The following is a 27,717-nucleotide window of genomic DNA, read 5'->3' as shown; positions in this document are numbered from 1 at the left end:
TAGAGCTATAGTAATATTTCACTTTCACAAAAGGTATGTGTACATATATGTGTATTTATATACATTTTTGATACTTGCCACTTACTGTCCTTGGACAGTATGATAACAGGTAGGTTTTTAGTATTAAATCATAATCTAACATAGTTCCCTCCATAGTTCTAGCTTTCATTGTTTTTCATAACCAAAAGAAAATTCACACAGCCTTATGAAACTGTTTTAAAGAAAAAAAGGTATATATTTAAAAAAGGTATAAATTTATATATATATATTTATATATAATTGTGGTATAATCCCCATTAACTTAAAGGGGGAAGTTGATTTGCAAACAGAACATTAGGATGAAACTCCTCAAAGGAACCTTTACGGAGAACAAACAAAGTACAGTCCTTTCAGGGAATCTTATCTCTTTTTTCCCCTTAGAGTAAGCAAGTCTACCATTGAGGAAAGGGTAATCTTTTCATTATTCTTTCATCTTTACTATAGATCTCATAGTGCAAGGAGGATATATAGAGGAATAATAAAATTTATTGCCTTGTTAAGGCATCTATATTTACTGACCTAATCTTAGTCATTACATTGAAATTACTATTTTCTTTGAAGCAGTTTTAATGTATATTAATGTATAAGCGTTGATATTGCAACATTAGATTTGGGCCAGACATTTTAAAATAGTGTAGGTTGGTGTATAATAACTGCTTAAAAACACTCTTCATAGTCATTTTTAACTTTAGCACCACAAATAAAAAATGGCACAGAGACTTTATTGCCAAGGCAAAAAATAATCCAGATTTTACTCCCAACATTATAACCCAATATTTTGGAAGAAGCCAAGAAAAATTGTACACAGATTCTTTTCGCAAAGTCCTTATAGTCTAAAAAGGGAAATAGATTTGCTTAAATAATTGTAAAGTAGGATAGAAAGTAAGGGGTCACTGAAGAGCATACATTAATTTCTGTGAGAATTGAGAGGTGGTAGAGCTCATTGATTTTCAGATCTGATGGTTTATAAATCTTGAGGTGGGAAAAAGTGGGTCGATTAGGAATTGTAAAGTAATACTGACAAAAGATGAGAGAGTGATAGTGAGAATAATGAAGGGAACTTCTTAGTTGATTCTGGGGTCTGGTGTTTCTAAGGTAATAAAGAAAGTAAAGGTAGGACAGTGGAGTTGAGAATAAAGGAGTGTCAAGAAACTAGAGACCATGATGAGGACAGAAAACAGGCTTACAGGGAGAAATGGAAGGGCAGATGGTATGGTCTGGGGGAAATTCTTAGTATGAGATTTCAGAGATGCAGCAATTTAAATGTGAGAACATGCGAATATGAACATATGCATATGGGAGTAGGTATTTTGAAAGGCCTGGAAGTAAAGATGGATGATGAGAAAGGAATTAAGAAGCTATTAAGTCTAAAGGGCACCAACTATCCCACTTCAGAATGCATTATATGATTCTTAGGGATTTCTGGAAAGTGTGTTAAAAATGCAGAATTTTAGACTCTATTTGCAAAATTCAGAATCTCTGGTTTGGGATAATACCCAGGAATCTTTATCTGTAATGAGACTCCTGAGTATGATTTTAAATTATAGATGTCTGGGTCCCCTACCATAAGATTGATTAATTGGTCCCTAGATGTCTGTATCTATGTCTTCATGGAATTAAAAAAAAAAAAATTTTAGCAATACTGATGAGATCTCATCTAGGAAGTATTTTCTTTGAAGTGGGGAAGGGGAAAGAGATATCAAAATGGTTTGGGGAACTTATTTAAAATATGATTTTTCAGGGGCACCTGGTTGGCTCAATCGGTAGAGCATCTGATTCTTGATCTTGGGGTCATGAGTTTGAGCTGCATACTGAGGGTAGAGGTTACATAAAAAAAAAAAAATCTTAAATATGAATATATATGTTCATATATATAATTTAATATATAAAACTATATAAATAAATATATACGTAATATATATAGTTTTCCAGGCTTCAATTCAGATATTACAAAGTGTCTGAGGATGAGGTCCAGCAATCTACATTTTTAATAAGCTCTCAGGTGTTCATCATGCCAAGCTGAGATCTCTGGTTTAAAGTCTTACAAGTATTACCAACACAGATTTTGAACCATCCAGGATATATATCTGCACAAGGCAGATGAAGAAGATTTACTGGCAGTTCAAATAGAGTTCTTTCTTATTTATTTATTTATTTTTGAAGTGACTTCTATGTCTACATTAATGACGGACCATAATTAACAAAGATGTGTTCATTTTGCCCCTCTTCCAAAAGCTAATGTTATTTGAGATGATTTATGGCTCCATATAATCAAACGATGGGAATATTATTTTTTTTTGGCTTTCTGATCTAACATGTCAGGGTCTCAGCCTAAAGTTCGTTGGAGTAGAAATTGAATGGTGGTAAAACAGAGTGAGATTATTAGCCTTGCAGAGATACTGAGAGTTACTTATATAGGTATGTAATGTGCTTTCAGGTTTGTGCTCTCAGGTACAGGGGTAGCAGACAAGGTACAGGAATGTTCTCTCTGAAATTATTCCTTATTTTCAGTGACCCAGAAATTCTGTCACTGTCCTCAGGAACCTGTAACAGAATATCCTTTGTGTACTGCTCCCAAAACATTACTCTCCCTTGCTTCATTGTTTTACAAATGCAAAAGAAAATAGCATATTGCCTTACAGTCTAGTGGACTGTATCCTCTCTGTGACACGTCTTTTTTGCTGAATTTCCATTTGAGCAGATTTTCCCCCCTTAGTTAAGATAAAGAAGCAAAAAGATACATTTGTGATCTAAGACCTCAAACCAATTACTTCATTAAAAAAAAAAATACCTTCCAGTATGTTTTCATGAACCCTTGGATACTATTAAATTAAAGGAAAAAATAATGCACAGGACTTTTTCTCTCTTAAATTATTTCTTGTTCTTGGTGACCCAGAACTTGTTGTCCTGTCCTCAGGAACCTGTAACAGAATATTTTCTGTATAGTTCTTCTCACAACAGTACCCTCCCCATCTCCATTGTTTTCCAAATGTGAATAGATATCAAAGGACTGCTTTATAGTCAAGTGGACCAGATTCTATCAGTGACATATCCTGGCCTTTTAAAAGAATAGTTGGATTTTTTCTTCTTAAATACTGAAAATGTAAGAACTTGGGGAAGTTCTTAAAAACTATTATAATTTTAAAAACATTCCCTCGTGGTCTGTCTTTGAACATACATTGTTTTACATAAAATGTAAAGAAAGAGCTTCTGATTTTACTTAGGGAAACAGTTTCCACATTTCTAATTCTTTTCATGGTTAAAATTTTTGTGATGTGATGGTATTCCACTATGTTGATACATCATAATATGTGTATAATATTCACTAGGTATAGCAAATTTAGGAAATTTTCATTTCTTTCTTTGAAAAATTACAGTTAGACCAAGTTTTTCCTTTGAGTTAATTTCAGTAGGTTAACTAGATTAGTAATTATATCATTTCTGTACTTCCCGGTACTTTGTGTTAATCTCTTTTTTTTTAAAGATTATTTATTTATTTATTTATTTATTTGACAGACAGAGATCACAAGTAGGCAGAGAAGCAGGCAGAGAGAGAGAGAGAGAGAGAGGGAAGCAGGCTCCCTGCTGAGCAGAGAGCCCGACGCGGGGCTAGATCCCAGGACCCTGAGATCATGACCTGAGCCGAAGGCAGCGGCTTAACCCACTGAGCCACCCAGGCGCCCCTGTTAATCTCTTTTGAATCAGTTATATCAATGTGGTCACCAACAATGTATGACTTGGCCAGTTTTATTACAGTATTATTGGGGTTGAGTATAACAACCTTTTTTTCGTTCAAATAACAAGTAAAAACTACCCACCAGCTCATTACCATTAGTTATATTTACTGAATGCCTGTTTTAGTGCCTGTTTAGGAATGAGTAATGCTAAATATTTGCAAGCTATTTATTTCATTTAATTTTATACAAATCCTAGTAGGTAGACTGTTCCCATTTATAGGTGAGGAAATTGAGGCCTGAGTGCTTGACTAACTATATAAGGTCCCTGAGTGCTAGCTCATGAGGAGCCCAAGTCAGAATTTGAACCCAGGTCTTATTCCAGAGTCTTGTTCTTAATCCTGCTTTACTTTACAATATATATATTTTTAAAATATTCATGCAGATTTCCCATGTTTTCATACTTACCATATAATTATTTTAAATGACTCTATTCTTTCGTTATGATAAAATATCTGCTATGTTAAAGTTTATTCATTTCATTCATAGTAAACATTTATGTTCTCTAGGCTTTTGCTATTACTGGATGAGGCTTCATTATTTTTCTGCATATATATTTTTGCATTTGTGAAATTATTTACTTTGGATAAATTTCAATGAGAGAATACTATATAGATCATTTTTGTGTCTTGCATGTGCCTCTTGTGACAAAATATACCCATTTTATTATAATACACCTTTGAAATTGTAAGCTGGTCTTTAAAAAGTATTTGGATTAATTGCTACACAGGGAAATAGACATATTATTACTTGATTATATGTTAATATGACTTAATGTTTCTGAGTTTTCTTTGACTGTTTTACCTTTATTAGTGACTCTGCCTTAGCATTTTAAAATTACTTCACCATCCTGATTACTTATTTGTAATTCCATATCATGAAACAGTGTGTTTTTAAAAACCAAGAGAAGTGTAACAGGACTTCAAAATGTATGTATAAAATCCAAAGACTGAAGTTACTTGTGTTTATTTCTGGGTAATTTAAAAATTTTAATTTTTTAAAAAATCCTAGTGTGAGGCTTCTTTTATAAAATCGGAATATCTTTCTTTTTAACCTCAACTGATAGAATAGATGTACTTTATAGTGAAATAAGATACAAGACCAGACCTAAGGGATCAGTTGTAAAGAAACAAAAAAGTCTCTGTCTACTGGAAATAAAAATATTTTAGCAGGTGAAATAAATGACTTTCTAAGTTTTCACTGGGAAAGCTTCCTAATTTTTCATTGTCACTTTTTCTTTTATAGAGATGCTGTTCAGTTAAATGTGATTGCTACACGCCAGCTTATTCTCCTTGCACAACAAATGAAGAATCTGGAAGTATTCATGCATGTATCAACAGCATATGCCTACTGCAATCGAAAGCATATTGATGAAGTAGTCTACCCGCCTCCTGTGGATCCCAAGAAGCTGATTGATTCTTTAGAGTATGTTTGTTTTAAATTGATACATATTTGATTTGATCCCCAAACCTTGGACCCATGTTTATCTATTTGTGTGTATTTCTTGGTCTATTTCAGTTTCTCTCTCTTTCTCTCTCTCTCTCTCTACCTATGCGTATCTTTACATTTATCTCTTCCTTATTCAACCAATTATTACATATCTACTATGTTCTTACTGTGCAGATTTATTTCTGATGAGATCGGGCGCGTTCAGGGTGGTATGGCCGTAGACCAGATTTATTTCTGAATGACTGTTGCTGAAGTCAGGGTGGATCTTTCACATTTGACCAGGTGTGAAGGTTGGAGGAAGGTCTCTGAACAACCCATCCATGATATTAGGGCCTCTGTTTTTCAGGGAGTTAATCTAGCAACTATAAGAAGTGCCTGATACCCATGGAGACTAATGACTTGGCTGTTCAATGGCAAGGTTCTAATTGATTCTTTTTTCCCCTAAGTGGAGAGTATCTGTGTAGAGGCCTTAAATTATTAGATGGTCCAGTCCCATTCCTTTAAATGACACTCCTAGTGTTGTTGTTTATTATCTTTCTAAGGATTAGGATCATATCAGCAATTATTTGAGAAATACTTGTGAATATTTGATAGATATGGCATAAGTGAAGTCAGCAGGGTCAAGATTTCATTTACTTCGGGCTGCACTTTCTCATCAAGTGAACCAAACAAATAGGATCAGAGCAAAAACAAAAAGAAAGGTCTTTTCTTCTTTAGTGGACTAGAGTTATGGAAAATTCTTGGTCCATCATATCTGAACATACTCATTAATCAACTCCAATAACAGCCCTGTGGACTTTGTCCTTTTGTTCTTCTCTGTTTCCCTTAGGTTTCCTTTCTTCTTAGAGATACTATCTACTTTCAGCTCTGTCTACTGTCCCTGCTTTCTCAAATTATTTTTTTCCTAAGGATGCTAGAGAGTGTTCATTGTTTTCCCAAGTTTTTTCCTAGAATAAGCACATATAAGTTTTTTTCTTTAAGGCTTTCCTGCTGATCAGTCTGAGGAAGAAGACAGGTTATAAGAAAATAAGTAAGAATAGGAGTTTACCAAGACATTCTTACAGTTCCCTGTTTCTGTTTTCTGACTCCATTTCTCAGATGGTCCCAAATACTTACCTCCTTGTCCCCGCAGGTCAGTAGTCAGAAGCGTTTACTATCTCAGGGAAAAGTTGAATGCAGAAACTAAAGAATCTTTTTACTTTTTCTCTTTTTAGTGGTTGGTATATCTAAACATCTAAGTTGCTGAGAAAGCACTTGTAATTCTGTATTTCTTTTCTTTGCGCACAAAGAAATCTAGCTAATAGATCATTTTAGGGCAGCTCATAGATTGGCTCTGTAAACTCACTCCCAGTGATGAGGCTTCCTGGCTAACATCTCTCCTTGGTTTAGCCAGTTCATACTTTATGCTATTGTTCTAGTGCAGCAACTGTTCCATTTTTTAAGACTCATTTCCACTGTGGAATTTTTCCCAAGTTGAGTAGCAACCTCCCTTCAGTTTCCCTAGATTCTTTTTCTTCCACACACAAAAAGTACTTCTACACACAGAAGGAAACTTATCTTGATAATCTGTTTTATGCTTCCTCGTCAGTTAGTATGGGTAGTTTTAGAGTGTGACATTATACTGAATGTACAACTCTGTATATAACATTATAGACAAGAAGAATATCTGAAAATAGGTACATAACATAGTGGAATTGGAAATGTAGAATTGGAAAGATCATGGATATCACCTAGCATATCACCCTCCTTTTACAGATGATCAGAGTAGAGCTTTTCTTCAGAGACACTACGAGAATTAGAGGAATTTTGTGACTACATAGTAGGTTGCTAATTGAATTTTTATAGCATGGTTCAGTGCATTTTATCATTTACCTTAGTATTTGTTAGTCTTGCTGGTGAGAACATAACAGTTTTAAGGGCTTTACATGAACTACTTAGATCCTTAGACCTTTTATATTAATTATAAATGTGTGTTCACTGCAAGAAATTAACATATGGTGCTGTTTTGGTGGTTGTATGGTGGATCTGTAATTCCTAATCTGAAACCTTTGCGGCCAGATATATTTTGGAATTTCTCTGGACGTCAGTAAGGAAATGTAATCTATGTACTCTGTAATATGAAGTAACTTCAGCTAGATCCGGGATAGCACCCCTAATCAAAAGCATATGAAGTATATGAATATTTACCCTAAGTGGTACTTTTTAAAAGGCCATAAATCAGTTCAGATCAGTTATTACCACCACCATATTATTTATGAAAGAACTCTGTTGGCTTTCAGAGCTTTTCGGATATAGAAATTACATATAAGAGCTGTGGACTTGTAGTTGATGTTTAATGAAAGTAAGATTCAATTCCCTTTTTTTTTTTTTAAAGTAAAAGTTGTCAAATCATTTGAGTCAGCAACAGATATGTTGTATATGCAACGTTAAGTGGTTCTGATTTTATAGTAAAACATCTGAAAATATTTTTGCATGCAATTTCTTTGCTAACCAGGTGGATGGATGATGGCCTAGTAAATGATATCACACCAAAGTTGATAGGAGACAGACCTAACACATACATATACACAAAAGCATTGGCAGAATATGTTGTACAGCAAGAAGGAGCAAAGCTAAATGTGGCGATTGTAAGGCCATCGATTGTTGGTGCCAGTTGGAAAGAACCTTTTCCAGTAAGTTGTGAGAAATCTTTGTGAATAATGGAATTGAGAATTTTAAGTCTTATCTTTGTATAAAAAGAGTTTGTTGTTTAAAAAGAGCAGTTGTTTGAGCAGGTGTTATTTACTGTACCTGGCTTACTATGGCAAAATTGTTCTCATTCATAGAAAGAGACACTTATTGGTACTTTTTTGTAATATGATGCTGTGTATATAGAAATACAGATAAACATTTAAAAAATCTTAACTGATAATTAAATGAAAGGCTGCCATGTTGTCTGGAGTCAAAGTAGACCTTGCATTTTATGTTTTCTCTTTAACTGGCAAGATATTGGACTCTGACACATCAGCATTTGTTTTTAAAATTATTTACTTGGGTTTTTTTTTTTTAATTTTGCACCATAGTTTCCCTTGTGGAGATGAAAGAAATAGAGATAAGATTATTCAGGAACTGACTTTATTTTGTTTGTTTTGGGGTACCAAAAAGAGGCAAGCCTTCCAAGCCTTCCCTGTAAAGATCATAAGCTTAGAAAAGCATAAGAGATTTCTATGATAATTTGCTATAGAAAAGCAGGCTATTAATGGTATTGGTGAATCCCTGGAATAAGAGAAAATAGATAAAAACTAAGAGATAAATTGATGTACAAAACACCTAGGTCTCTGTAATGATAGTAAGTAAGAGCATCTCTTTTGTTGTTTTTTTTTTTTTTTTTTAATCTTTTTTTTTTTTTTTTTTTAAGATTTTTTATTTATTTATTTGACAGAGAGAAATCACAAGTAGATGGAGAGGCAGGCAGAGAGAGAGAGGGAGGAGGAAGCAGGCTCCCTGCTGAGCAGAGAGCCCGATGCGGGACTCGATCCCAGGACCCTGAGATCATGACCCGAGCCGAAGGCAGCGGCTTAACCCACTGAGCCACCCAGGCTCCCTCTTTTGTTGTTTTGACAGTGTTGTCTTTTCCTCTGTTTTATTCAGTAATTTTGAGGAGGATTTCCCATTTTCGCCTAATCTCAGGATGCTGCTTCAGTAAATAGAACAAAATCAAAGTTGAGTAGGTGTAATTTAGCTAAAATATTTGACAGATATAAAATCCTTTTTATTGAATTCTCTTTGTAGTGAGTTAATGGAAGAGTAGATAACCCTTTGAAAATGACTTAATTTCACCATTTGCAGTATCAGGAGAACACTGCTTCTGTTATAGAAGGAGAGAAATACTCTGATCTGAATGCTGTCTTTTTTAGTTTTTAGAAGACAACTAAGTATATACATGGGGTTATATATTTCAAATAATAAATCTCTATAGTATTTCTAAGCTCCCCCTATTTTTAATTTTTGTATTAGGGATGGATTGATAACTTTAATGGACCAAGTGGTCTCTTTATTGCGGTAAGTAAAACTTATGACTTACTTAACATTCTGCATATTTTTCTGTTTTCTGTGTGCGTGCGTGCGTGTGTGTGTGTGTGTGTATGTATGTATGTATGGATGCTCTCTGGCTTATAAATCTTAAGGTGTTGTTTTTAATTTCAACAAAGGCAGGGAAAGGAATTCTTCGAACAATGCGTGCCTCCAACAATGCCCTTGCAGATCTTGTTCCTGTAGATGTAGTTGTCAACACGAGTCTTGCGGCAGCCTGGTATTCCGGAGTTAATAGGTATATGAGGTGACAATGTCGCTTGTTAAATACATAGTAACTGTGAAGGGAAAACGGAGTTAATGGCTAATGTTATTAGTCCCTCAGTACTGGTAATTTCCATATCAGTAGGTACAGGTATTATCACTTCCAGGTATTATCAGTTGCAGGAATTGATTTAATCATAGGGAGTATTATAGCAAGTAGTCCCATCAGTTGTCATTAAGAATTAACATTAATTTCCATATACTATCTTTAGGATAGACAAGTTCATTTGGGATTAAGAATGAGAAAAACCCAAAACCCTGCGAACCCCCCAGGGCTTTTACAATCCAAAGTAAAACTTGGTATAGTCATATAAAAACCTGAAATTCTCAGAGAATGGCTTACATATATCAAACATGGCATACTAGAGCAACTTTAAAGTTTATCTATTTATTTGTTTGTTTGTTTGAGAGACAGAGAGCCCACAAGCAGGGAGGAGGGGCCGGGGGGGGCGGGAGGAAACCCCCCCATTGAGCAGGGAGCCTGATATGGGGCTTGATCCCAGGACCCTGGGATCATGACCTGAGCTGAAGGTAGACACGTAGCTGACTGAGCCACCCATTTGCCCCACTAGAGCAAATTTAAGTAACTCAGGTCTCTTTAAAAGGGAGTAGTATCATTTACAGGTAACTCTTAAATTTTAAGCTTTTCAACATTTTTTTCTCTAGTCCATAAACTGCCCTTATTTTTTAAATCAGAATTTTATATCCTAAAAAAGGAGGGATATGATCATACGAGTATATTGTTTCTGGTAAAAGGGAACTCAGTCCGTAAGTTTTAAACTAAAACCTCTGGGAATGCGAAGGAGATAGGAAGAGCTGAGGTTGTTTGTCATTTTTGTTTTCCTTACATTTAAAAACAGATACTGCTGCTATTATAAGGAAGAAAAATATGAGAAGAGAAAAATACTGAATTATTTTATAATAATTTTTTTGGTGGGGGGAAGGGTGGTTGTAAATAGTCCTTCAGACACAAAGATTAATTGTTTAAGGATGGTTTTTGAAATAATCAGTGTAGAAAAGGTACCCATTATCCTTATTTCTTCCTATTTGAATATTATATAAGATTCAGATTGGGTAAGTTTGGCCTCTTTTTATGTTTCATTGCTTTGATCTTTGTCTTTGCAGACCAAGAAACATCATGGTGTATAATTGCACAACAGGCAGCACTAATCCTTTCCACTGGGGTGAAGTTGGTATGATTTTACCTGTGTTTTTGAATGTTAGAGTAAATCTTTATTTAAAATATTCGCTGAGTTTTTATGTTAGAATATACCCACAAAGCATTAAAAAGCCACTGAGTTACCAATTTATTTTTATTTTAATTGCCATGTTAGAGTATCTATACCTATACTGCTTTGTGGTCCTTAGTAGTGTTCCATAAATTAAAAAATATCCTGCAGTATATTCCCTCCTTGGCCCACCCTTTTCTGACTGTTACTGTTTTCTTGCTGCCATCTGCAGCATCCCTCACAGACAAATGCCCCTGGCAAGGAAACAGTGGTTTTTTCCGTCCCTCGTGGGTACTTTGAGTCCTGATGTTGTCTATCCATAGGCAGTATGACTTCCAGCTCTAAGAGTTGTTTTATCACAGGAGCCAACTAGCTCCTGGCTTCCTACGTAGCCAACTACCCCAAGAGTATTAAATTAAGGAGTCAGCAAGTAGGATATGATTTGCCAGAGTATTCTCTATTACATTTACTAATTTATTGAAATTCACAAATTAGCAGGAATATGTGTTTGTGCTATATTGCCTGTTCTAAAGTAGGCTTAATAGAACATAAAGCCTACTGAAATTGAATAATTTTTAAGTTGTTTATGTTTTCAAACTTTAAAGTAAGAGATATTGATGCCATTGATTTAGTAAGGGTCTTATTTTACCTCTCATTGGACAATTTTTGTTGCCCTTACAGAACAGTTTTGATTTTAAAGTAAATATGTCATTTGTCCTGGGGTTTTTCTGTGCCATTTTTATTTCAGTTTAAAGATTGGCCCTTATAAGAAAACCATCCAGTCTAGGGTGATTTAAATTTTTTGATAGTTATTTAAATAGTATTTTTCTAAGGATTTTGAAACACTGAAATGAGTTAGGTTTTTGTAGTCTCCCATTGTGTTGTAAAGTTTAGTAAAAATCAAGTTGAGCATTATTTTTAAGTGAATTTCTCAATATATGTTTTCATTGAAGTATTAACATAGCTAATAGGTTTGATTTTGTTGATATTGTATTATCTAAATAAATTACAGCAGAAATTAATTTTGGGTTGTTTTAAGCTTGTTGATGTATGTTAATTTGAGCATTGTGCAGCTTAATTATTTATAAGCAAAGGATGATGATTTTCCTTTTCTTTTTTAAGTAAGTATACAGTAATAAGAATCTGGAAAGAGGAACAGAAAGAAAGAAGCTATCGTGAGAGGTGAATTATAGAAAGTGACATTGTAAAATGACATCGGTAAAACATTAAAAGGATTTTTAAGAGTGAATTGTAGCAAAAATTCATTTATCTAATTAAAATTCATAGTGACAGTTCTAAAACCACTCGAGTTCAGCAGTCTAATACCCATATTCTCTTAGCTACTATCGAGAGTAGAAAAGTTTGTTTTTTAATTGAGCGAACTCTGACATCTTTGGTAAAATATTTTGCTTTGTAAAAACATGATTTTTTTTCAAAACTTCATTACATGGTTATTATCAAAGCTGTTACACAACTTTTCTTCCTCAGAATACCATGTAATTTCCACTTTCAAGAGGAATCCTCTCGAACAGGCCTTCAGACGGCCCAATGTAAATCTAACCTCCAATCACCTTTTATATCATTACTGGATTGCTGTAAGCCATAAGGCCCCAGCATTCCTGTATGATATCTACCTCAGGATGACTGGAAGAAGCCCAAGGTAATGGTGACTAGCTCTGTCTTATCTGTTCCTCTGACTGTTAAACAACCCATGCTTACACTAAAATGCATATTCATTAACTCTGTATTTGTTTATGCTTATGATAAGGCTTAATGGCCTTTTGTGAATGAGAAGACTCTTGAAATTAAGACTTTGTCAGAAAAGCAAAGGTAGTGTTGTCACTTACTCTGATTTATTTTGAAGTTCGGATGATAAATTATTGTCGTGTGCTGAATTCTAGGTCTGACTTTAGGTATATTTTCTGAATAACAAATAACATTCAAAATGCTCTGACGCTTATTTTTCCTACAGGATATTATCTAAATCATTCCTTCAAGATGAATCCTTTAAACCAAGTGTTCAGGCGCCCCAATATTAAGTTGTATTCCAACAACTTATTGCTTCATTATTGGAAGGGTGTCAGACATACAGTGCCTGCATTATTGCTCGATCTTGCACTCAGGTTGACAGGTCAGAAACCGTGGTAAGAAGAATAGCAGTAAATACACCTATGTATTGGTAAGGTGGTGGAAGCTTGCTGGAGAGACAAAGAAGTCCGCTAGCATGAGCTTTACCTTTAGAATTACTAACCCAATTAATCACAATCACAATCAGGATGCTAGGACATTTCTTAGAAATTGAGGATATTTGGGGAGGCTAATTGTGGATCTCATTCTTATTGGGGAGTTGATCCTCCAAAATCCCATATTAGAGGAAATGTCCAGCATCGAGGTTGTCATTGTTATTATAAGCTGAAATTGAGCCCCTCTCCCCCACCTTAAAAACTTAGAGGTGAGTCTATAGGGGATTGAGGGTAAAATGTTTGCTATGAGTGGATTGTGCAGTTATATGTGGAAAAACATAGAATGCTTCTAGAAAATTAATGGTCTGAAATATCTCAGCTGCCCATTCAGCTTATAATACAGTAATTACATTTTTGACTAATTTTCCAGGTTGAGAATGTCATAGTTTAAAACAAAAGTTAACAAGTGGGAAGCTTTCCATTTTCTTATGGTTGTTATATATCCTTTCATTCTTTTTTCTTCCTTATTGAAACGCCACAAACTTAAAGTCCTCCTACTGTCTTTACCAGAATTATAGTGCAATGTACCATAAATATATTTATTTTTTTAACTACATTGGCATTACAGTGGAACCTTTGATTGGAGAGTTCAGGATTTGAGTATTAATATATAAAGAAGATGCTGATTCCAGAACTTCCATCAATTGTTCAAAAAATAAAAGTGAGGTATCTGCCAGTTATAGTGTATCAGGATCTGAGTTTCTTACAGGGATTTTCTGTGGATTCAGTTGTCCATTATGTTCCTAACCCAATGTGTTAAATACTGAAACACGGGAGAGGTGTCAAATTGAACAACTTTAGTTTAGGTAAAGAATACTTAATGGAAAAAAGATCCAAAGTTTATCAAAATTAGTTTCAAGTTTTTTGGAGAGATCTGCAAAATGGAGTATTTATGATGGGCAGTATCTTCCATGCTAAAAAGCAAATGTAAATTTGTGAGTGATGGCATTACATGCTTTCCTGATACTAATAAGGTTGTTACATATTAGAACTGAAAAGTCAAAACTAGGTCAAAAAAGGAAAAGAGAATAAACAGTATCACAAAGCCTTATATAGAAAGGAGGGCTTAATAAACTTAATGAACAAATAGCCAAAGTTTATTGAATAATTTATAGTAGGTGTTGCTATATAACAAATTATCTCCAACTTAGTGGCTCTTAGAAAAGCAGAAATTACTTTATTATTATTTTTTCAGTTTATTGTTTCTCTCAGGATCAGGACTTCAGGAGGAATCAGCTTGGCGGTTTTGGCTTGGGGTCTTTGTTGTGATGGAGTTGAAAGGGGGGCTTGGGGTCTTTGTTGTGATGGAGTTGAAAGGGGGGCATGCAGTGGAAACACCTTGTGTCGCTGTCTCTTCATGAAGTGTCAGGATCTCCTCCTATAGTCTCTTTTCAAGGCCTAGTGGTAGCCTTAGGGGAAATGAACTGCTTACCCAGTGACTGAAGGCTTCAAGGAGAGGTCTTAGAGCAGGCAAGTGGAAGCTGTGTGCACCTCCTGACCTATCCATAGAAACCATGCAGCACTACTGCCACCTCATTCTTTGAGTCACATGCAAGTCACACAAGTCCTCCAAAATTCAAGGAAAGGGAATGTAGAGAATGTTCAAGATCATGTAAAACTTGAGCAAGTTAGTTGAAAGGTATTGTTGAAGCCATTTTGGAAAGTGCAATTGGCTCTAGTCAGCCTTCTGGCCACAACAGTTCTTACTCCTCCCCCATGGAAAATACACTTACTCTTTCCCCCAACCAGGACCTTTCTGGCACCTGCTTGAAGCCACCATTAGGTCAACTGAATCTGGCGCAATTATAGTTGAGGCTTTTTAGGAGTGGTTTTGCAAGTGTAGGCAACAAGAGCCAGAAAGGTTTTTTATTTAGGCAGTTTTATTAATGTTAATTACAAAGTCTTATCATTTATATTCTTTAATTTGTTCAGATATTTACTGAACAAGGTACTGGGCTTTATATCTTATATTGGAGCCTTAATATAATGCCTCCTTCTACATTAAAGTAATGTTAATTGTGTCATTCGTGGTGTCCACTTTATACATTTACATTCTGTGTGTCAGCTAGATAAAAATCCAACTTCCTCTGTTTCTTGACATAATGATAAAAAGTGCCACTCAAACATGTGTCATAAGGAATCCTGGGTAACAGTCATTGGGGACTAGGATGTGTGCTATTATTACAAGTGGAGGCAGTGTAAATTATTGACTCTTACTCTTGGAGTACAGTAGATAGTTCATCACTCTTAAAAATGACATTAGAAAAATGGTTCCATAGTCCAGTTATTTAGCCTCATTCTTTCTAGCTTAACTTCTCTGAATCTGATATTTTTTATCTTTCTGGTTGTTAGTGGAGGACAGTTTTGGCCTCCATCAAGGAACATTTGAAAGTATTCGGGGATGTTTTTAGTTACTACAACTGGGGAAGGTTATGCTGCTAGCATCTAATGGATAGAGCCGGGGTGCTGAACATCTTACAAGTATAAGATAGCACCCACTCGCCCTGCCACCACAAAGAAGTATTTGGCTCAGAATGTCTGTAGTGTTGAGGTTGAGAATTCTGGGCCAGATCTTGCCCTACTCTAAAGGATTGTGATGATTTTTTTGCAGGTTCCCATAATAAAGAATAAATACATACTCAGAACATACATAGTCATGTGGTCTCAGGGGGGATCTGCTCATAGGGCATTTGAACGAAAGAGTGATTATGCAAAATTTGAAGTTTTTTAAATCTCCATAATATTCAATCTGATACTTTTATAGCTTGATAAATATTCTGTGAAGGTCACCTGGATGTGGCTTTTCAGATTTCCTTTTTTCCCTCCCAATTTTTTATATTTTTGAATGCCTGAATCAGTGATTGGTTGCAGGGTAATTCTGTTACTTGAGTGAATCTGAAGATAAGATTCTGAAGATGAGAATTGTCAGTGAAAAAGAAATTAGGAAGAGGAACTTGTTAAGATGTATGTTGGAAAATGATGTTAAGCGAATACATGTATGTTGTAATTCAAGTGTACTATACTGGTTGTAATAGAAGATATTGATTTAATTACAGACCTGTTATATCTTTTTTGTTTTTGTAATAGGAAGAAAATGGTCTAATCTCTTTTCTAAAAGGAGCATGTCTTGGTTCCCCCCGCCCCCATGTGCTTTCTATGTGTCTGAACTATTCCTGTCCAAATACAGCTTCAGTGCTCCATCATTCTTCTCATGTTTGACAGAAGTTTTATTTTGAGATTATTTTCTTGCATGAACCACAGTTTTTCTTTGCATAGTCCATGTTGCCTCATTTTCTTGTAGTATTCTGGATTCAGGATTTCTTTCTAAACGTATTGAATGTGTCCTCAGAATTGGTGAGCTAATATTACTGCTTTGACTTTTCCCCATTTCTGATGTTCTAATTTTCTCCCATTTTCCTCATTTCTAAAACCCCTGATTGGGGGACTTTCTAAACTGTGTAAATGCTAATCCTTATTGTGGAAATACATAAATAGAATTCTTTTAAACTATTTTTCCACAAATTATTTTTCTGTTTATCAGAGGCCAGGAATTTTGGGTGTGTGTTTTGTTTCAGAAAGTTCTTTCTTCCCTTTTCCTACTTATCATAGGTAATTTTTATATATAGATATTACTACTCTGGTTAGTGTTATGATATCAATGACTTACAGTGAGCCATGACATTATAAAATGATAGATTTAAAAATTAAGGCCCCTTGTCCTTTTTAAAAAAGAACAAATAACAAATACCAAACTTTCTTATTTCTATAAGGATGGATGATGGGGTCTGGGGTGTTAATTGAATATCTTGAATATCTATCTCAGAAAGTTTCAAGCTGGAGTCATTGATTTCACAGCACATTCAGACAACCAAGAGTGGTACCTTTCTGTGTTAAAGAGAAAATTACTTTAAAAGATATATGTGGAGAGAGTTGATTAAATGGCAAATATTTCTGTATACTTGGCCTCCATGATGCTAAAGAGTTGAGCATATAATGTAACACCATATGTTATGAATTCACAGGAAATCTTAGTAATTGTAGCTGAACTAAAATGTGACTGAAAAACAAAGAGCAAGGGAATACCAATTGAATCCATTTATTTGCTTAGGATTATAGTAGAAAATTTGGCCTCAAAGTATTGTATTTCCTTTGAAAATTAATTTCATATATCAACAGAACTTTCCTTAAGCAGCATTAAATTCATTTGCTGCTGCTAAAAATTTTTTTCCATATTGGATTTATAAAATGTTCTTTAAAGATACAGAAATATTCTTACTCTCTGGTAATTTGGTATGCTTACTGAATTATGTATTATAATTTTACTGTTTCTATATCAGTATAGAAACTGGTACCCTGGGTGGTAGTGAGATTTTTCTAATCTATGCAAATTATGAATCTGCCCATTTTTCTTACAATGCAGGATGATGAAAACAATAACTCGTCTTCATAAAGCTATGGTGTTTCTTGAATATTTCACAAGTAATTCTTGGGTTTGGAATACTGACAATGTCAATATGTTGATGAATCAACTAAACCCTGAAGATAAAAAGGCAAGTATTTTCTGTTCCATATTAGAAAATATGTAGTATACTAATTGGAGAACCATTAGCAACCTGAGAAATAATTGGATATTTTCCACAATCAGTATGCAACAAGAAAGACATTTGACCTATTTATAGTGTCTCATTAAAGCTTCAGTTGTATTTGGTGGCGGTAAAATAAAATTGCTTGATCTTAAAATTTATAGTGTAAGTATTCGCGAGTGGCAGAGGTGCTTCCAAAGTATGATTGAAACGTTGATTCTTTTTTGCCCTTTAGTCAAATTTATAGAAAACTTGGACTTTATGCATTTTTCCTTCACTTTGTTTTTTTCAAATTTCAAGGAAAAAAAGTCATCTCCAAAATTGTTTACTCATATATTCTTACATTTCTTACCACTCCTTGTTTTGTCCTCTGTTAGTTTGAGACTTAAACTCTTCATGTGTGTGTTTTTTTGAGGTTACCTTAGATTTTTTAACATGAATACCTAACAAAGTCTAATTAAAGTTCTCTGGCAGTCCTTTAGCTGTGCCTGAGCCATCCCACTGAATTTTTGATTTCAGGTAATTTCATTTTTAGGGGTTTGGTGTATCTTTCAAATCTTACATTTCTTAAATAATCTTTAGAATTTTTTTGACACATGGTAGATATAATTGATTTAAATTCTATTTCTGATAATCCATACTCCTAAAAGCTGTGCAGCTTAGCATTAGCCACTTCATCTGCCCTTTAAGCTAGGTCTCACTCATGGCACCTTGTTTCTTGTTCCTTACTGTTTGACTATAAATTCACATTCTTTGAGGATTTCTGTGGGAATTTTTTGGAGCCTGTGTTGAAATTGCAGTTTACCAAAAAGGATTTGCCCTTGCTTCTGCCAGAAGCCTAGGGACTGTTCGTGTTAACTAGCCAGGTGACATTAACGGGTCCGGACCCCTTTGAAATATCTGATGAAGTTTTTAGCACAACTCAGGTGAATATGGGCCTTCAGTAGGCTGGTTCATGATTGCAGTTTCTCAAAGGAGATTTTGTTTTTTACCTTCCCAGTTGCAACTTCCTTTCTCGTTCTACTTCTTTCCTTAAAAATGTTAATGTTTTATTTAATATATCCAAAATAGTATCATGCAATCTATTTATCTATCTATTTATTTATTTATTTATTAGATTTTATTTATTTATTTGACAGAGAGACATCGCAAGTAGGCAGAGAGGCAGGCAGAGAGAAGGGGAAGCAGGCTTCCTCGCTGAGCAGAGAGCCCGATGTGGGACTTGATCCCAGGACCCTGAGATCATGACCTGAACCGAAGGCAGCTAGTTAACCCACTGAGCCACCCAGGTGCCTGTATCATGTAATTTAAACAAAAACTTAAAAATTACTTAAAATTTAAAGAACTATTTAAAGGCTATTATACTTTCAATTTTTTTATATTGAGCCTTTGAAACCCAGTGTGCATTTTATACTCTCCGGCACATCTCAGTTCAGACCACTTTTAAATTCCCAGAGATGTGTGTGGCTTGTGGTGGCTACCATATCAGATAATGAAGATTTAGTCTCATTGTACTGGTTGTGCATGACAAAGGCATCAAGAGTGCAGTTTTTCTGTCCACATCTGTGTGTGGTGGGTTTACTTTTTTTTCTTGCCTTTGCTCTGAGGCTACAGCTTTGGGGTTTTTATCTTTTTGCCGAAGTGTTCCATAAGACTCCTTAACTTATTGGGCCATAGGCTTTATAAGCCAGTCTTCCTCCTTGCTTACAGCCTTCAAAGCAGAAGGTGTAAGGTATCAGGGTCCTGCAGATAATCTCAGGTGAGAAGATTTGTGGCTTCTCCTGATCCTTATTTTCTCCCTTCCCATCTTCCCTCCCCCCATCCCAGTGCACAACACATGCTGCCCAGTGGATTTTCAGAAAGTGAGCACCCAGGTGAAGAAATAGAACATTATTATCCCCAGAAGATCCCCTCGTGGCCCCTCGTAATCACTTTCTCCCAAAAGTAACAACTATCTTGAATTCTAACACTAAATGGTAGTTCTACGCATTGTTGGCTTTGGGCAAATGTTACCATACAGTATTTTTTCTTTGTTTGTGGCTATTAGGAATAATTCTTTGAACCATGTGCACATATTTGTTACAGGATATATTCTAGAAATAGAATAGTAGCTAAGTCAAAGCATATTTGTATGCTCAATGTAGCTGATAATGCTATACAGTTTTCCAAAGTAGTTGCACCAATTTACATTTTAAGTGGCAATTTATGAGAGTTCCTGTTAATATATATCCTCTGAACAGTTGGCCTTTTCATCTTAGTTTTTAATTTTAGCCACTTTGGTGGGTGTATAGTGGTATCTTAACGTAATGTTACTATGCACTTCATATTACATAAAAAGTTTTGTGTAGGAATGGCAAAAGTTATCAATAATCCTGCTGAAAATGGGCTAGAGATGAACAGTTCACAGCAAATAAATGCAAATGATTCTTAACCATTCAAAAATATACTCATCCTCACTCATAAAAATGGAAATGTAAATTGAAACTAGACTGAGATATTTACTACTTAACAGTTTGCAAAAATGCAGGCCTTGCCAGCAATACTTCTGGAAAGTCTCTGGCCAGTGGGAGCTCTCATACGTTGTTGGTACAAAGGTATATCTTTCTCTCACCTTGTATTTTCAACTTTTCTGTATCTTTATCTTTTAGATATTTCTCTTATAAGCAGAATAGAGGTTTATTTTCAGTCTGACAATTTTGGACCCTTACTTGGAAAACTTAATCCATAATGTAATTTCTGATAATATTTGATTTAAATCTAACTCTTAGTGCTTTCTATTTGTGTTATTTTAAGTTCTTTCTTTTTTCTTTCTTTGAGGTTATTTTTTACAGTTTTCTATTTTCCCATCTGTATCAGTTACATAGAAGTATATTAGTTGTATTGGTGGATTACTCTAGAGATTACAGCAGCCTTCCTTACTTTATCAAGGACTAATATGATACTGGTACTACTGCCCTTTTATGGATAGTGCAGAGACCAATACGTATTTTAATTCTGCATGTGCGTTATAGGTCTCACAATCATTATTCTTACTGCAGTCTGTGCAGTAAGTATTCTCATAGATTTATCAGCATCATTGCTCTTCATTTCTTCTTCCATCTATAGACTTCAATCTGGAATCATATGCATTCTGCATAAAGAATACCCTTTAGTGTATTTTCTCTGGTGTGAGTCATCTGCTCATGTCACATGGTCTCAGTTTTTATTCTTCTGGAAACATCTTTATTTGTCAAAGATATTTATACTGGTATAGAATTGTATGGTAACAGTTTTCTTCGAGCTCTGGAAGACATCCTCTCAGGCTTTTGCCTTCCATTGCTTCTTTTGAGAAGTCACTATCAGGTTTAATACTTGTGTCTTTGGAGATAATCCATTAACACCTTTTTCTGTTGTCTTTGAAATTTTCATCTTTGATTTTCAACAGTTGCTCTCATGTGCTTAGATACATGTGTGTATGTGGTGTGTGTGTGTTTTGAGTCTTTGGCTTATGTATCGTTGTTTTGGGGAAATTTCTGACTGTTGTCTTCTCGGATAGTACTTCTGTTCCACTCTTTTTCACTTTTCCTGTGAGGATCCAATTACACATATGTAATGACTTCTCATAATATCTGAAGTCAAATCTCCATTTTAGTGCAATGTTACTTTAATAGTTTATTTATGGTAGCTTTTTTTTTGGTCTACAACTTGATATTTTCAGATAAGTGATGGTAAATACTGAATAATCTGTTTATTAATCCAAAAAAAGTAATCTGATTCTGTATGGAGAAGCACTGAGTAGTACACAGCCCTCTTATTCGGTCATGAAGTAGCATTTTTGTAAAGTTTTCTTTTCTAGGTTTGTTCATCCTTTTTATTAAATGGATGTTACCTAAACTCCTAAGACAGTTTTCACAATATACTCTTTCTCTTGATGTCATCACGGTTCTATAGGAAAAGTAGTCTGAGTGGTATGCAGGGTGTTAAAGAAGAGTTACTGGTGTTAAAGAAGAGTAATCTAAGTTACTTAGATAAAAGAAACTGGAAATAAATGTATTAATACATGTGTAAAGTGGTGAGTAAAACAGATTATTTGGACAATGGAATTTTACCTTTTTTTTTTTTAATGGTACAGGTTTCTTTCTTCTTACACTTCATATACTTCTCTTTAAATGCTGACATGAGTTTTTAGATTATCTTCTGAAATGTTTCTGTGTTTAGTGGAAGATATAAAATAGGGATAAGAATTTCTTTGTGAATAGCAGTAAGATTTTAAAAGTTAATATAAACATTTTGTAATCTTGTCATGGTCAATTAGCTTTTGAAAAAGTATGAATTTGGAACACCTGAATGGCTCAGTTGATTATGCTTCTGACCACTGATTTCAGCCCAGATCATGGATCTCATGCGTCCTGAGATCAAGCCTTGTGTCAGGGCTCTGTGCTCAGCGGGGAATCCACTTGGGTTCTCTCTCTCGCTCGCTCTCTCTGTCCCTCTCTATATGCCTCTCTCTAAAATAAATAAGTCTTTAAAAAAATTTTTTTAAAATGTGAATTTTTGACTAGTTATGAAAAAATTATTCAAGAAATTAACCAGTAGGGGTTTTTTTTTTGTTTGTTTCTGTAGACCTTTAATATTGATGTACGGCAGTTACATTGGGCAGAATATATAGAGAACTACTGCATGGGAACTAAAAAATATGTACTAAATGAAGAAATGTCTGGCCTCCCTGCAGCTAGAAAACATTTGAACAAGTAAGTTTTTTACATCAGCTTGATTTCAGCTTGTCTTTCTTATGAAACATTACAAAAAAATTTTTTTGTAAGCTGGTATATTGAATGAAAGATACTGCTAGTGTAATATATTGCATTTAGGAAAAGTGCTTACCTTTCGACTGAAACTATGGGAGTTTTAATTTAGCTCATGATTATTGAAACTTACTGTCAATTTATACTGTTCCTAAGCACTAATTTCAGGTGAAATTTAGTTTTGAAAATCAGTATAATCTTTCCTTATATTGCTACTGAAGAAGTAAATATATTAGGAGAAAATAAAGATGTATTTTAAACTAGAGGTAATTTAAGAAAACAAGCTAGAGGTAATTTGTTTGAAGGGGTTTTCGTTGGTTTGGATTTTTTTTTTTCCCTAGTCAAATACATCTTTGGAAGGGAAAAAGAGATAAAATAATACATCATTCAGAATAGATTTTTCTTTATTTATAAAACCAGAGTTGTAATTATTCCTTTAGTCTCATTATAAACATAATATGTACTTATTGTTCTAAAACTTCAGACGACACAGGAAAAATCATTGCTGTCCCATAATTCAGAGATGCAGTTAATTTCAATAGTAACCTCTTTTCATTTGTAGTGTTTTTGTAATACAATTTTTATAATAGTTTTTAAGACCTTCAAATCATTCTTCCTTTACCTCCAACTTGTATGGGCTCTGCAGGACAATTCGTTGCATGGCTGAGGAAAGTGAAGCTTAGGAAAGTAGTGTTTGCCTAGGTCATTTGTGTTAGGTGGCAGAGGAAACTGGAATGCTAATCTTTGACTCTTAATTCAAAGGTCTTGTTTTTTATATCCATGTATATTGTAGTCCTATCTTGGAATGCCTTGAAGTTAATGGAATTTATGTAGCACTGTTACATACCTGAATGTTTGTGTTCTTTTCTAACACCATTAAAATTATAAAAAAGTGTTTTGAAACATGAGCACAGTAACATTAAGATTACTCTTTGAGAATGGGAAGTTTCTCCTCTGTAGACTAGTGCCATGGTTCATTCATGGATGAGGATTTGTCCAGTTGGCTTTTGATCATGTGACTGTCACCTACCTATAACTAAAGAAGTTCACTTGTCTGACAACTTGGAAGTTGTTAAAGATGTTTAAAATGTCTATTTTATCTAGAAGCTGATGTATATAATGAGCAAATCTTTTTAGATTAGATGGAAAGCTCCAGAAGTACAGGGGCATATCTGTTTTACCTACAATATACTTAGTACTGGTCACATAGAAAGATGTCCAGATATACTTGTTGAATGAATAATTTGCATCCCAGATATACTGTTTTAAAAAACCTTTGTGTTATTCATTGTTAATAGAGGTACTGCATTTGATGGACTACATGGTCAGGTCTGACTTTCGCTAACTTTCTAACTTAAGGGCTTCTAATTAATTTTTAAATAGGTTTCAAATTAATAATGGATTTGAAAACTGAGCATCGAGTAATCTGCCATGCAACAATATTTTATTCTAGAAAACATTGTCTGATATGTCTCTTGATTTGCTTTCCAGGTTGAGAAATATACGGTATGGTTTCAATACTATCCTTGTGATCCTGATTTGGCGCATTTTTATTGCAAGATCACAAATGGCAAGAAACATCTGGTACTTTGTGGTTAGTCTGTGTTACAAGTTTCTGTCATACTTCCGAGCGTCCAGCACTATGAGATACTGAAGACAAGAATTTAGCATTAGAACATCTATGCATATGGTGGTCTGAATGCACAAAATGTAAAATGTACTTAAGTCATCTCACCTTTTGTCAAGACATTAAACCATCTTAGATCAGAGTGTGGAGTAAAGTATGGTACATTTTATGTAACATTTTAATGTTTATGCTTATAAAAATGTAGTGAACACACTGTGGTCATGCCAGCTCAAATCTACAATAGCCACCAAAACCATGACTTTAACATTTTGATCCCTGGGGACAAGGGGTAGGGTGAGGGTAGGAGTGGGGAAATAGGAACACTGACCAGTATAACTGTGCAATTTTGGAACATATTAATTAAAATATGCCTTAACATTTAGTGACTTTCTAACTCAAATATATAGTGCAGTGGAAAGCATTTATTTGGACAGGAATACTTAGGTAAGTTGGTAGATATTTCATTCTTCAGTGTTTGATTTTTTTCTTCAGTTGAAATAGGTTTTAGTTTTGTTAAAACTGTAGCCAAAACTATTTTCACATCATTCTGTAAGTTATTGAGTGGTCTCCAATATGAAAGACATGTTCTCACTTTCCTTTTTCTGATTAGTGGTCTGATGCATATCATTTTTGTATAAGCAATCAGTTGCTTCCATAATCAGAAGGCTATAATTATTCTAAAGACCCTATTGGATCTAAACAGGTTTGAGAATCCATATCAATATATGCTATGTATTTTTTGAAGGAAAATGAGAATGGATTCATTAAGACTATTACTATCAAAAAGAATAGGAATACATTTTTCTTGTCCATATTATGACCAAATAAAAATTAGTCCTATAAGGTTTTGTTCATGTTTTGAAGTTGGAGGATTTCTCAAGACTTTGGCAAAGTGCGGTGCAGGTGGGGAGGGATTCATCGTATTTGTGCTCTCTTCCCCTTAGACATTTTATTAACAGGACTTTTAAAAGGCTAAGTACAGTCTTTCCAATGAAAACTGAAAGTGCTTTATTATGGAAGAATGTATTTGCAGGTAGTCATAATATTAAGAGAATGTTCTCACGTGTGTAAACACATACTAAACTTTTGACCTTGAGAGCGGAATTCCTTCAAGAAAAATAGTGCATAAAATAACGTGTATAAAATTAAATACAGGACTTTATTTACATACCACATAAAGTAGCAAACTGTTGAATGAGTTTCAAGATACCATTTATTTTTTCTGCATGTAGTTTTAGCTTTAGAAAGAAATGCATTATAGAAACAAGTAATAGCAAGAAAATTAATGTATATTTTAATGATGATTATTCCCTTTAAAGCTTAATAGTAGTTAACTCTCCTTACTGTTTTAACAGACTGATCAGCATAACTGTTCTAATTTAGCTGATCAAGTTGTACTATATTTAAATCATCAACAGCATATCTTAAATGTGTTTAATGAGGTCAGTTCACAATACAAAAAGTTACATAGAACTTTACACCTTAATTTTCTCTGTCAATTTAAATGCAATGTGTAAGAAGTTTATTTTGTTATTGTGAAAAAAACTAAATGTAAAGGAAACCACCTTCTTCCATGCAGGTGGGTAATCTTGAAAAGGAAAAATGCTTCCATGTTGAAGCCAGATTTTCTGCAGTAAAACTTATAAACATTATTTTAAAAGAAATATGTATATAAATATATAAATATTCTTTGAAATGATACTAAGTCTCTGGTCCAGGACCATACCTTGCGTAAGGTGTGAGAGACCATGACAGTGTCTGAAAATGGAGTAAATGATGATGCCTTTAATTTAAAGTGGCCCACTAATTAACTCTAGATGCTCTATACATTGAGTACTCCATCACTCCAAATACATTTCCATAATATGTTGAAAACATGCTAATAACGTTTGTATGATGTGAATACTTCTGCCAAATACACTTAGAATCAGATGAATTGTCTTTGTATCTTGCAGAAGAATCAGGTACAATTTTGACAGGCATGTGAAGTACAGACGGCGGGGGTATGTCTTCTGACCTATGTCATTGTTCTTGTAATCCAACATAAAGAAATGCTAGCTGGGACGGGTGCTGAGGCCACTGCATTAATGTTATGTGTTTGTTTAGAATTCCATTGTCAGAAGAAACTAATGAATAAATTAATAAATTAATATGACATTTTAGAACTTAGTTCTAAAATTAGTATGAAGAGTATATAGGTTGTTAATCCCTACCAACTAGACTTTAAGCTTAACTCAAAGATTTTGGAAATCATTTTTGTTTGTGTCATTTGCTAGACATGGTTTTTAGTTACGTTTGATTATATTTTCTACATGAACTCGATTTTACCTAATTAAATTTAATATTTAATTCATTTGATAAAGCTTTATTGTGAAACATTTGGTGTTTTCCCCACTATTCACTCTTGAGTCTCTGCATTTGTCAATTGTGGCATCATTTGTGGCTATATTGCAGTTTGACTTGGCAACATTAATATATTTTAAAATTCAACAAAGCAGCATGGCAATACGTTCTTTGACTTAAGAATGGTATAAACATGGTATAAAAATAGTAATAAAGCTTGGAAGCAGGGAGGAAAAAAATCTTATTTCTCCCCTTTTTGTGTGTGTGTCTGTAGGAGCTGGTTCAGGGTTTTTTGCTTTTTGTTGTAAATGTAAATTGGTAATCTTTTATAAGAAGTAAATAGAAGCATTATTGGGTGCCTTGTTTGTAAACCAAAAAGTAATAAATGAATCCCTATATTTCCATTATAGTATTTATTGTATTTTTACAATAATTATTCTGAAAACTATACTGAAAATATTACCTGTCAGATAATTTGGTTAGAATTACAGGAAGCAGGCCTCACGTATACTACTTACCTTTTTTTAGGTACTCATTATCTCTTGTATTCTAATGTTACTTAGTTGAGTCTCTTAGAAGCATTTTAGGGGAAGCAGACAGGATGAATACCTTTCATTAAAGTATTTTTATGTATTGTCTGGAATGAGGTGGTTTTTCTGTTTTCTGAAAACAGTACCAGGAGACTGCCAGAATCTCATTTAGGTGCCAGCTACTGTCCTCCATGTTGATTGATACCATTTTAATTTATAGGTACATTTGTAGCAGTTTATCTATTGAGTAAGGATAGGGGAATCACTCATTAGTAATAAAGATTAATTATAAAAAAGAAGGTATTGGGCTCGTTCACGTGAGTGTAAATGGCCTTCCAAGAATGCTTTCCAGGTTGCTTCTAAGCCCTAACTTGAAACAATTAGCACTAATTTGCTGTACTTTGAGAAAAACTCTCTGAAATTTTGCATGAGAAACTAGAGACTGGAAGGTATGCTGCATAACTTGATATAGAAGTAAGTAAACTTATAGTCTCTGTGATAAAAGAAATAAAACTATTTTCTTATTGAATTAATGTTTTTATCTTGAAGCATTTTCTAGTCATAGAATGAATTTACCTTTCTTTTTTTCTTTTGGTGGTACGCTCTTCCATTTCTGTTACTCTTAAAATTCCTAAGCTAATTGTCTTTGTCAATTGAGCATAGTTGTGCATAATTGTGAAATAATTTCTTTGATTTTTCTTTATTAAAGAAAAGTTTGAGTAACATTAAGTTTGACGTGCTCCTTTTGCAAGTTGATGGCTCTAAAATACATTTATGTAGAAAAACTTAAAGTGATAAGTGTGAGTTCAATATCTTTACTG

General features: G+C 34.2%; 1 protein-coding gene across 6 annotated transcripts in view; it reads left to right on the top strand.

Moving 5' to 3' along the window:
- The window catches only part of FAR1 (fatty acyl-CoA reductase 1), a 93,744-nt gene extending 66,713 nt beyond the window's left edge, over positions 1 to 27,031 (top strand). For 5 of the 6 annotated variants that reach the window (XM_013055851.2, XM_045065781.1, XM_004752020.3 and 2 more), the window contains 9 exons: positions 5,019 to 5,198; positions 7,717 to 7,894; positions 9,219 to 9,263; positions 9,413 to 9,531; positions 10,683 to 10,750; positions 12,275 to 12,446; positions 17,450 to 17,579; positions 22,215 to 22,342; positions 23,888 to 27,031. In XM_013055851.2, coding sequence (XP_012911305.1) covers positions 5,019 to 5,198; positions 7,717 to 7,894; positions 9,219 to 9,263; positions 9,413 to 9,531; positions 10,683 to 10,750; positions 12,275 to 12,446; positions 17,450 to 17,579; positions 22,215 to 22,342; positions 23,888 to 24,050 — 1,183 coding nt within the window. In that variant the 3' untranslated portion in view covers positions 24,051 to 27,031. Of the gene's footprint in view, positions 1 to 5,018; positions 5,199 to 7,716; positions 7,895 to 9,218; positions 9,264 to 9,412; positions 9,532 to 10,682; positions 10,751 to 12,274; positions 12,447 to 12,758; positions 12,931 to 17,449; positions 17,580 to 22,214; positions 22,343 to 23,887 lie in introns of all 6 variants that reach the window. The other variant, XM_004752022.3, reaches the window with a different exon arrangement.
- The last annotated feature ends 686 nt before the right edge of the window (positions 27,032 to 27,717 follow it).

The sequence above is a fragment of the Mustela putorius genome, unplaced genomic scaffold (assembly GCF_011764305.1).
Source record: "Mustela putorius furo isolate JIRA1106 unplaced genomic scaffold, ASM1176430v1.1 tig00003859_pilon_pilon_pilon, whole genome shotgun sequence".
In the NCBI taxonomy this organism is placed as follows: domain Eukaryota; kingdom Metazoa; phylum Chordata; class Mammalia; order Carnivora; family Mustelidae; genus Mustela; species Mustela putorius.
This window is presented reverse-complemented; position numbering and strand designations above follow the sequence as displayed.